At 37.9% G+C, this 11,656-nt stretch overlaps 1 protein-coding gene across 9 annotated transcripts in view; it reads left to right on the top strand.

Moving 5' to 3' along the window:
* Positions 1 to 242: 242 nt before the first annotated feature.
* SS18 (SS18 subunit of BAF chromatin remodeling complex) overlaps positions 243 to 11,656 on the top strand; it is a 94,468-nt gene continuing 83,054 nt past the window's right edge. For 2 of the 9 annotated variants that reach the window (XM_081263343.1, XM_081263341.1), the window contains exon 1: positions 243 to 1,314. In XM_081263343.1, the coding sequence (XP_081119469.1) occupies positions 1,016 to 1,314 (299 nt within the window). In that variant the 5' untranslated portion in view covers positions 243 to 1,015. Of the gene's footprint in view, positions 1,315 to 4,580; positions 4,658 to 11,656 lie in introns of all 9 variants that reach the window. The other 7 variants (XM_081263346.1, XM_081263347.1, XM_081263349.1 and 4 more) reach the window with 7 other exon arrangements.

Genomic DNA, 11,656 nt, shown 5'->3' with positions numbered 1-11,656 from the left:
CATAAAGCCTGGCAAAGATGACACACCCAAATTTGCTGAATGAATGAAACTGAACTTATGCAAAACAATTTATTTGAAACAAAATTTAAAAATGTCTTTTTTATTTTTCTATTTTATTTATAAATATTGAATTTTGAGTCTCAACGTTGGGTAACATTTTATATAAACTTTTATTTTTTGTTGTATGTTAGTCTAGATTTACAGAATAATTTAAAAATCCACAGCAACACATTACCCACATTTGCTTGTGTTCTTCACTCATTCGAAAACTTTTTCCCCTTCACACTGACTTGAAGCCTAGCAGCTTGGGCGTACTTGACAAACCACTAAGTATATCATTGGAAACGAGAGAGCGACCGTGCTTTCAAAGCTTAATCCCAAATTGGATGAAACCGACCCACTTCTCTGCTAGCCGTGTTGGACGACTGCCCCCGAGTACCGGACACAGCCTTGGTGTCCCAATTTTGGGTCAGCATTACTTTCTAATTGTTAGACACGACTTGGCGTGCGAGCGAAGCTGTGGACTCGGAGGTGCGCTTTTGGGGCGTAACCGAGCCATTTAAATCAGCGAATCCGCGTTCACCGAGTTCTTCCACCTCTGGCTCATCTCGGCAGATGCTCCACGGGTCCGCACGAACTCCCGAGTCCAGACCGTCCTCCTCCTCTCTCCCGGCTGCCCGGACAACTCAGGGCCGCCGCTTCTTCTCAAGGAAGGGTAACGATGAAGTTGGAAAAACTGAACTAGGTCTATAACAGCGCACGAAACGCACTTTTGAGGCTGCTTCAGGGCGCCGGGGAGGGCGGCGAGCAGCACCCGCGCGAAAGGGGCGGGCCGGCTTGGGCCGCTCGCATTTCCTGTGACAGGGGCTGCCCCTGCCTCTCCCTCTCCCGCGGCGGCGGGACCATTTCCTGAATCGCTGAAGCGGAGGGAGGACTGTGGCGCGGCTCTACCATTAGCACAAAGGAACGGGGGTGCCTACCAGAAAAGGTCGGGTGTGCTCCAGAGCATTCAAGAATGGAGAAGTTTTATTCGGAGCTGTGGTTTCTAAAAACCGCACAGAAACAAGATCTCCACGACCCGGAGTTCCTCGTTGAGGACAGACCAGTTGGTTGTTTGCTCGGCACTGGAGCATCCCCCCTCCCTGCATTCCCGAGGTGGTTCCGCCCGAGAGGCCGGCGTCTTTCCCCCAGTTTGCCGTTCACCCGGAGCGCTCGGGACTTGCCGATAGTGGTGACGGCGGCAACATGTCTGTGGCGTTCGCAGCCCCGCGTCAGCGAGGCAAGGGGGAGATCACACCCGCCGCGATCCAGAAGGTGAAAGCTCGCCGGGCTGGGGATGCCAGGCTCATCCCGTCTTTGCGAGAGACCCCGAGGGCAGGGCCGGGCGGGAATCGGCCCGGCCGGGGGCGGAGGGGGAGGCGGAGGCGGGCCTGCTGGGAAGCGGCAGTCTATGGGAACCCAAGCCGCGGGCTGTGCCTGAGTGGGAGGCTGAAGAGGGCGAACCGGTTTTTTTCTTTCACGGAGTCTTCCGCGCGTTTAGGCTCTTAGAGGCACAAAAGCCCACGCAACCGTCGCCCGATTTCTCTAGGGATGGGGCGGCGTTCGGACGGCGGGGCGCGTGCGCCCGCGCCCGCGCGGGGAAGGGCAGTGTGTTGGAGCCTGCGGCCCCGCGCGTCGCTCAGAGTTACTTTGGCGTCGCTCCGCCCCGCCCCGCGCGCCGCGGCTGCCTGGTGCGGACCCCACCTCAGGTCGCCCGGCGCGGAGGGAGAGTCGGAATCCCGTGAACTCCCGCGGAGTTGGGGATCTCTCTGGAGAACTTGAGAACCTTAATAGAGTCTTTGCGGGCAGACGAGGAAGAACTCCATGGATTTTGGGGGTGATCCTGGGGCCCCTTTCTGCTTTCTGGATCACCCCATGTACATTTATATCTGCAGCAAATATTTCTGGAGTGCCTATTGCAAGCTTTGGGGTTACTGTGGTGAGCAGTGAACCCTGCTCTCTTGGAGCTTGCAGTCCAGTGGTGGAGACACTCCTGACTAATTACATAAGTCCTGATGAAAACACAAGGGGCTGCGTCCCCCTTAGAAAAGCTACCGCAGTCGCTGCGGTATTACTGCCAGTTGGGGACACAAAGATTCTGTATTATCCTCCTCCCTGTTGTTGCCTACGGAGCAAGGCAGCTTTGTAAATTGTAGTGGGCTGAACTTGGAAAAGTTACTTGCTAATTTTAGCAGTTTATATTAAATATTTCCATTTTCTTTTCTGCACTGGAGCAAGGATGAAAACAGAAGAAAAGTCAACTTTTAATGCCACTCAGGGAACCATTGTGTGCCCGTAGAATATGTTAATCGGTTTCTGTTTACTGTCAGATTCTTTGTGGTGTGGCATTTGACATTTGCCCAACTGTTGCTTTATCTCATGAACAAACCGGCTTGTTAGTGCCTGGAAAAGCAGTGCTTTGGTGTAGTGCGCTGGACTAAGCCTGCAGCCTGGCAAACGGTGTCAAGTGCACATGCACACAAAACATGTTTTTGGAGGAGTTCTGTCTTATTTTTGGACTCTAAAAAACTCTGGAATTTTTCTTTGTTCCTACAGAGTTTTTCTTATGTAAGTCTCAGGCTGTTTATCATGGATAATTAATTTAGAGGATGCTGATTATCGTGACATGAGAGGAGAAAAATGAATTCCAAACTCAGTGCCTCATCTTTAGTGTCGAATTGATATTATATATGAGACATTTTAATTTCAAGCTTGTTAGATTGACGAATATACTGGAGAAGATACGTTGTGAATTCACTAAACTGGAGTTTGGATTAGGATGTTGAGACATTAAGTGCAAAATTTTTATTTGGCATCCAGGAATTGTATTTATTACAATCTTGTTAGACCGTTTTTTCCCCCTCAGCAAGGGAAGATTATGATGAAGATACAGGAAAAAAGTCACAGCTAATGTTATTTATTTATTTTGGTACCAGGGATTAAACCCAGGGGTGTTTAACCACTGAGCCATAGCACCTTTTTCATATTTATTTAGAGATAGGGTCTCCTTGAATTGGTTAGGGCTTTGGTAAATTGCTGAGGCTGGCTTTGAACTGTCATTCCTCCTGCCTCAGCCTCTTGAGCCGCTGGGAGTACAGGCATGTACCACTGTGCCCAGCACATCTAATGTTAAATGGGTCTTTTTTAATGAAAAAAAATTAAGTTATTTAGATAGCGATTATAGCATTGTTCTTTCATTGAATTCTGGAAGACTGGGATAGGTGTATAAGGAACGGCTCTTGTTCCTTGATCTTGAAGGTCCTGGAAACTTAAGTGGTTTGTTCAGGATAGCAAAGTTGGCACTAAAACTAACTGACCTTTAATTGCCATAATTAGTACTCTTTCAAAGAGTGTGACTTATTTAACTTTCAAAGCCAAGATGGCTTAGAATTGTTACAAGAAGAACAAATTGCTATTTTTTTTTTATTGGTTGTTCACAACATTACAAAGCTCTTGACATATCATATTTCATACATTAGATTGAAGTGGGTTATGAACTCCCAGTTTTACCCCAAATGCAGATTGCAGAATCATGTTGGTTACACATCCACAATTTTACATAATGCCATATTAGTAATTGTTGTATTCTGCTACCTTTCACAAATTGATATTTTTAAAAAAGTTTTGAGACAACATATATCTGGTAATCTTACAGGTCTGTATTAATATACATGTTTAGAAATCTTTGTACTTTATTATTATACATATTTGGAGAATCATAAAATCATACTGGTATAGAACTTGGAAGCTAGCCACTACCTTATCAAGCCTCTTGAGCTGAAATTTTCATGTATTTTACTTAATTCTGTATAATAAGGATAGACTTTCTCCTTACAATTACTAAGCTGTAGAATGATGCAAAGCCAACTTGGACTCTTAAATTTTAGTCTTAACTCGCTAAAACTACTTTTACAGATAGCAGAGGTAATTAAATGTTTGAATGTAAAAGAAACCTAAATTTTCCTTTCTGGGCTTCAGTTAATAATACAGAGGGAGAATACTTAGAATAGGGATATTTAAAATTATTGATTAAGTATGATATCATTCCAAAGATATAAAATAGTTTTTTTGTAGTAAACCATAGTAGGTGTAGGAAAAGACCTAAATGAATTCAGTTTCTAAATAAATAAAGTATTTCTAGAAATCTGAAGGAAGAAATATCACTTGTTTAATACATTGTCCATATGAACTGTGTATTGCATACTTTTATAAAAGAGATTTCTTTAGTGTGTAATGAAATTTTATGTGAGCTGATTCACTAATCCCCTTTATAATTTGTTATTAAAATGAATTTTAAAATATAGCAGCAGGTAGCAACATTAACAAAGTATTTTTTAAGAGAATTATGTTTTTTGTGTTTTCATGTTTGCTTAAATGATTTTAGAATATATAACAGTCGTTTCCGGGTAGCAATATAGTGTTAGGGGGTGCACTTTAATGTTCTTTTATAAGCAGTATTTATTAATGCCCTCCCTCAAATTTTCTAGTTTTTTATTTTACTTGACAGACTTTACAATAAACTTTTTCTAATTTTATTTCAGATGTTGGATGAAAATAACCATCTTATTCAGTGTATAATGGACTATCAGAATAAAGGAAAGACTTCAGAGTGTTCTCAGTAAGATTGATAAGAAACATTTTTTGTATTCATTTTTCTGTGTGTGTATTTTTTTTTTACTTTTTCATTTAAAACAGGTTGAATTATAACTATTTTAAAGTGTAAAGTTTAGTGTTTTTAAAATATTTTGTAGAGTTATGCAATTTTAGAAAGTTTTCATCATCCCAGAAAGAATTCTTATGCCCTGTGGCAGTCATTTCCCATCCTCCTCTCTAATCTTTGAACTCCAGATATACTTGCTATTTTTATAGATTTTAGATTTGCCTATTGGATCCAGACAATATGTGATCTGTTCTGAGTTTTTTCACATGGTAAAATGTTTTCAAGGTTCATCCATGTTGAAGCACATATCAGAACTTCATTTTTATTGCCAAATGTTTTTCCACTGTACATTATTTGTCAGTGATAGACATTTGGGTGGTTTATAATACTGCTATGAACCTCTGTGTACAAGTTTCCATGTCTTTCTTGGTATTTTACAAAAGAAAACTTTCTTTGTGAGGGAGGTGGGTATCAATTTTTTTTTACACTTCTTACCCTGTTTTATAAATAATGAATTCAAATCTGTGTATCGATCGATCTATGGAAAAGTTAGATATTGATCTATGTAGTATGTTTATTTGCTTCTGTGATATAGATGAGAAAGCAAAGCCTATGTTTAATAAATAATTGGTTACTGTTTATGAGAACCACACTTTTTAAATTTGAAATGATATGTCTGAAGTAAATGGTATATCCTAATTGAAACTGATATGATAGAATAAGTTGAATATTTTATCAAACATCTCTGGAGGAGCATTGTCTAGCGGATATTTAAATGTAGGCCACATATGTAATATAAAATATTCTTGTGGATGCAGTATATAAATAAAAAGAAAAAGGTGAAATGAATATTAATAATATATTTAAACTCATTATTTCCAAAATGTAATTTCATTATTTAATCAACATAAAAAGTATTAATGAGATATTTTACATTGTTTTATTCATATTAAGTATTGAAAATCCATTGTGTATATTACTATAATGACACATCTCATTTTGAATTAGCCACATTTCATTTTGTCTAGTACTGCTGTATTGGACAACACAGCTTTTGGATATCTTATTGAGACCATTTTATGGGGCACATCTGTCTTTCTTAGCAATCTCACTAGTCTGTTTCCAGGCAGACATTCCCAGCAACCTCTGGCTAGCTTGCTTTTCCTTTTGTGCTGGTCTCTTGGTTGTCATTTGATTCACTACATGTTAATTTCAGGTCTTTGTTACTTTTTCTTCTTTGTGTAGAACTATTTTGAAATCAAAAAGTTGTATTTTGTTTTTGTAAAAACAAAATCATCCAGATTTGATGGTGCACACCTCTAATCCCAACTACTCTACAGGTGGAGGCGGGAGAATCACAAGTTCAAGGCTGACATAATTAGACTCTACCTTGAAATAAAGTGAAAGGCCTGGGGGATAGGAGGATAGCTTTATGGTAGAATACTTGTTTAGCATGTGCAAGGCTGTAGGTTCAATCCCTGCTATTGTAAACAATTTTTAAAAAATTAAAAAATCAAAGTATAAAAACAGAGAACATAAGTAATCTTTTTATTTCCAGTCTTATTTCTCTTCCTTCCACAGTTGACTATTTTTAATGCTTTAGTATGTATCCTTCCAAAAACTTTGCTGTACATTTATATGTTGTATTCATATCTATGTAAACATACACGGATAAATATTGTTGTTCTAATATTTTTGTAGATGATAGTTTTATTTTTTGTGGTGCTGTGGCTTAAACCCAGGACCTTGCACCTACCTGCTAGGCAAGTGCTGTACCCTGACCTGCATCCCTAGCTGTAGGTTACAGTTATTAAATGGAATTAATGGGTCAAAGACCATGCTAAATGGCAAGATTACCCCACAAAGAAATGGTATTGGTTTGCTTTCCCTAATCAGGTTTTCAGAGTCCTGGTTTTAAACCATACCTGCCAGCAGTGAGTATTAGCCATCTTTTAAATATTTTTGTCTATGTGATTGGTGAAAAGTGGTGTCTTTTTAAATAAAACATTATTTTGTAATAATTTTCACGCTTAATGAAAGTTCAAAGATAGCACAAGAGACCAGGGGTGGTGGGGTGGGGGTGCTGGAAGGTATGGTGCATGCCTGTAATCTTAGCAGCTAGCAAGGCTGAGGCAGGAGGATTACAGGTTCAAAGCCAGCCTCAATAACTTAGCAAGGCCCTAAACAAATTAGTGAGACCTTGTCTCAAAATAAAAAAAGTAAAAGGGCTGGGGATGTGGCTCAATGATTTAATCCTTGGTACAAAAAAAGAAAAAACCACAAGAAATTTCTGTGTGATATTCACTGAAATTCCTCAAATGATAACATTGGCCTATTTGCTCTTTCATTTTTTTATCATAGTGTTTTTTTTTTTTTTCTGGAACATTTGAGAGTAAGTATAGATTGTGAGTCTCTCTTCTTACTTTGAGAAATCTCAGTGTTTCCTAAAAACAAAAATGTATTTCTAAATTGCCAGAATGTAATTGTCAAAATCAAGAATATAATACTATTATTCATTCTTTTTTTTTAAACATATACTTGAGAGCTTTATTGAAATATATTTTACATCCTTTAACATGCAACTTTTCAGAGTACACAATTCGGTGGCTTTCAGTATATTCATAGGTTGTACCACCATCACTGCTGCCTTATATTATAAACATTTTTTCATCACTCTGAAAAGAGATCTCTACTATTTTTTTTTTTGAGAGAGAGAGAGAGAGAATTTTTAATATTTATTTTTTAGTTCTCGGCAGACACAACATCTTTGTTGGTATGTGGTGCTGAGGATCGAACCTGGGCCGCACGCATGCCAGGCGAGCGCGCTACCGCTTGAGCCACATCCCCAGCCCAAGAGATCTCTACTATTATTCAGTCTTTATCACCTTTTCAGATTTTGCCAGTTGTCCCATTAGTGGGTTTTTTTTTTTTTTTCCCCTGGTCCAGGGTCCAATGCAGGATCAGATGTTGCATTTAGTTTGCATGTCTTATCTTAATACTTTAATTTGGAACTGTTCCTTTGTCTTGTCATTATACTTTAATCTAGAATTATTCCTTTCTATCTTGAAATTGATGTTGAAGAATACAGACTAGTTATTTTGTGGACTGTATTTCTTTTAGGATTTGACTGCTGTTTCTTCAGGATTAAATTCACACTATGTACTTTGCCATTTGCCAGTAGTACCACAGACACAATATTCTGTCCTTCTCAGTCCATTCTTAGTTTGTCCCAATATTGGTGATAACTTTGACTTAATTAAGGTGGTGGCTACTATTTTCTCTACCATAAAGTTATTGTTTTTTTCCTTTGTAATTTATATGTATCTTGATGGGAAAATACTTTGAGACACACATATGCTCTTATCATACTTTTACACATTAATTTTAGCATCTCCCAGTGATTTGTTTCCTGATGTAGTTATTATTATAGTCATTGTCAAATGCTAACTAGACCCATCATTCCTTCTGTATTTATTTGGAATCCTACTTAAGAAAGATATTTTCCCTTCTCTCCCCAATTCATTAATTCATTCCTTTATTTATATCTGAAATGACTTGCACATTTTTGTTGTTTTCTTTAGGTTGTAATTTATTACACTAATAATACTATTTTTTTTAACTGTTCCATATTCAGCCACTGGGAGCCCCTCTGTATTCTTGACATTTCTCTATTATTTTTTGAGAATTTTCTTATTTTGTACCACAAAATGTTCTAGTTTTATCCCATCCTTTTTCCTGTAGAAGTCTGGAATCACCAATTTCTCTAAGCCTAGTTCTTTTTTGTAGGATGATATTTAGAAACCAAGATCTGAGTATTAGATTTTTTAATTTTCTAATCAGCTGTCCATTTTGCATTTTATATGGATTAATTCAACTTGGGAGGCATTGATTAGAATAATTATTTTTACCTTTGGCTTTAAAGAACTCAAAATATGGCCTTTGGATTTTATGGCATAGGACAATTTAATTTCTTTCTTTCTTTTTTTGTATTGGGAATTGAATCCAGGGCCATTTAACCACATCTCCACCCCTTTTAATTCATTTACTTATTTTAAGACTGGGTCTCACTAAATTCCTTAGGGCCTTGCTAAGTGCTGAGACTAACCTTGAATTTGTGATTCTCCTGCCTCAGCCTCCAACTCACTGGATTTACAGGCCTGTGTCAAAGCATCAGATCACCAGATTTAGTTTCTTATTGGACCCAGCAGCACATGTCATGAGTAGTAGATGTTCAGAGTGATAATTAACTTTTATAACTCAAGTCAGCAAAAATTTATGCTGTATTATTTTGTATATTTTCAACTTTTTCAGGAGCATATGATCATTTCCTTTGTTCTCTGTATATTGAAATAGACCTCATTTTCACATATGCTTGATGCAAATGGGGCTTAAATTGATTTAGGCTAGAATATTAAATTCTGCCCTTTGATGAATTTCACAACTTTCTTTTTCAGAACCAGGGACGCCTTGTGTTGCATAGGGTGAGCCTGAATTCTTGGGCTTAGTTTTCTGTTTCATTTGCCTAAGTAGCTGGGAAATGGGCATGGGCTACCAAACCTAGTTTGTAATTTAATTTTATTTTTTGTATTAAAGATTAAGTATCACTGACCTACATCCTCAATCCTTTTTTATTTTTTTATTTTGAGACAGAGTCTCGCTAAATTGCTTAGTACTGTACTAAGTTGCTAAGCCTGGCCTGAAACTTGTGATCCTCCTGCCTCAGCCTCCAAAGTCCCTGGGATTACAGGTGTGCACCACTGCATCCTGCTTCAACCCAGCCTTGATGTATTTAATTTTATTCTTATTGTTCTTTACATATTCTTATTTAAGTTGTCAGGGTTGGTTTGTGAGTAAAGAAAAAATGTCCTCTTACCAACTCAATTTTCATAATGTAGAAAAAGAAAAAGGAAAATATGAGATGTGTTAAAAATTACAACTGTTTAAGAATTAATAGGGGCTGGGGATGTGGCTCAAGCGGTGGCGTGCTTGCCTGGCATGTGTGCGGCCCAGGTTCGATCCTCAGCACCACATAAACAAAGATGTTGTGTCTGCCGAAAACTGAAAAACAAAAAAAAAGAATTAATAGGCTAATTTTAATTAAATACTTCCTTCAGATGTGATAACTTTGCCTGAAGCAGTTTTTTTTTTTTTTTTTTTTTAATTAAAAGAACTATTTTGGGGACTGGGGTTGTGGCTCAGCGGTAGAGTGCTTGCCTAGCATGTGTGAAGCCCTGGGTTTTATCCTCAGCACCACATAAAAATAAATAAAATAAAGGTATTGTGTCCAACTACAACTAAAAAATAAATATGTAAAAAGAAAAAGAATCAATACCTTATTTAAAAAAAAAGAAATATTTTGCTAGGCATGGTGGCGCACACGTATTATTCCAGTGGCTGAGGCAGGAGGATTATGAGTTCAAAGCCAGCCTCAGTAATTTAGTGGGGTCCTAAGAAATACTGGGAGACCCTGTCTCTAAATAAGAATACAAACAAAGTGCTGGGGATGTTGCTCAGTGGTTAACGCCCCTGGATTCATTCCCTGGTACCAAAAAACCCAAAAAACTATTTTATGAAAAAAATATATGCATTGTAAAAAATTAGAAAACAAATATGTTGAGATAAGTGAGTTAATATCATATTTCTACCACCCCAAAATTTTTCACTGGCAATGTGTTTGTATATATTGCTTTCTCCAACTTTATTTGCAGACATATACAAACATACCATAATTTTTTTTCTGGTGTAGGGGGGCGTCAAACAGATATGAATCAATGGTATGAATCACTTTTGGACCTCTATGTCCAGATCCTCTTCCTTTTTCATTCTGGTAACATGAGAACACATTTTTAAGCTGTTATGGCAGTTAAGCATTTTCTAAATTGACCAACTGATTACTTTAGTCAGTCCTTATTTTTTGCATTTTGTGTTGGGTCTAGTTGTTTCAGAGTGTTTATAAGTAGTTATGAAACTGAAAATTTAAGGGTTTTTCTTTTTGGGGGTTGATGTTAGGAATTAATCCTGGGGCCTTGTGCATGCTGGATAAGCACTGTACCACTGAGCCACATCCCTGTCCCAAGGGAACTTAATTTTAAATTTCTACTTGGGAACATCACTTTTATTCTTTAAAATGTATTCCTGTTGTCTAATAGAAATGTATCCTTTATACCTTCTAGGTAAAGTTTTTTTTTTTTTTTTAAGAAATCTGACCATTTCAGATTAATTTTTAATTATATCAATACATTTAATAGTTGTTATTTTACATTATGCAAGGAAATTGATGTAGTAGTGTATTAGTGGAATCTTTAAGAGGTGAACATTCTCTCACTTAATATCTTAATAATAGTAAGTATTTGGGGATAACCATCAGTAGATGAAAACAGTATTATCACCAAACATAAAACATTTTGCTAGGTATGGTTGTGCACAAATCCTAGTAACTCAGTAGGTTGATGCAGGAGAATCACAAGTTTGAGGCCTCTTGGGACCTCAGTGAGGCCCTAAGAAACTTAGTGAGACCCTGTCTCAAAATAAAAAACGAAAGGGCTTGGGATATATAGCTCAGTGGTAAAGTGTCCCTGGGTTCAATCTCAGTACCAAAAATAAACAAATAAAAACCTTCAAAATCATAAAATGTAGAATATATTTTATATCTGCTGCTAGCTTATAAAAGAATTACCAGCATCAGATTGAACATGTTTTATATGTGCCCTTAGCTTATATATTCAATTTTCTGTTCTTTTTTTTGGGGTGGGGGGTACCGGGGATTAAACTCAAGGGGCACTCAACCACTGAGCCAAATCACCAGCCCCATTTTGTATTTTATTTTAGAGACAGGGCCTCACTGATTTGCTTAGTATCTCACTTTTTGCTGAATCTGGCATTGAACTCGCAATCCTTCTGCCTCAGCCCCCAGAGTTGCTGGGATTACAGGCATACAACACTGCGCTCAGCTACGCT

The sequence above is a fragment of the Spermophilus citellus genome (genome assembly GCF_964194105.1).
Source record: "Spermophilus citellus genome assembly, chromosome: 12".
In the NCBI taxonomy this organism is placed as follows: domain Eukaryota; kingdom Metazoa; phylum Chordata; class Mammalia; order Rodentia; family Sciuridae; genus Spermophilus; species Spermophilus citellus.
The sequence above is the reverse complement of the archived record's forward strand: the minus strand, read 5'-3'. Positions and strand labels throughout refer to the sequence as shown.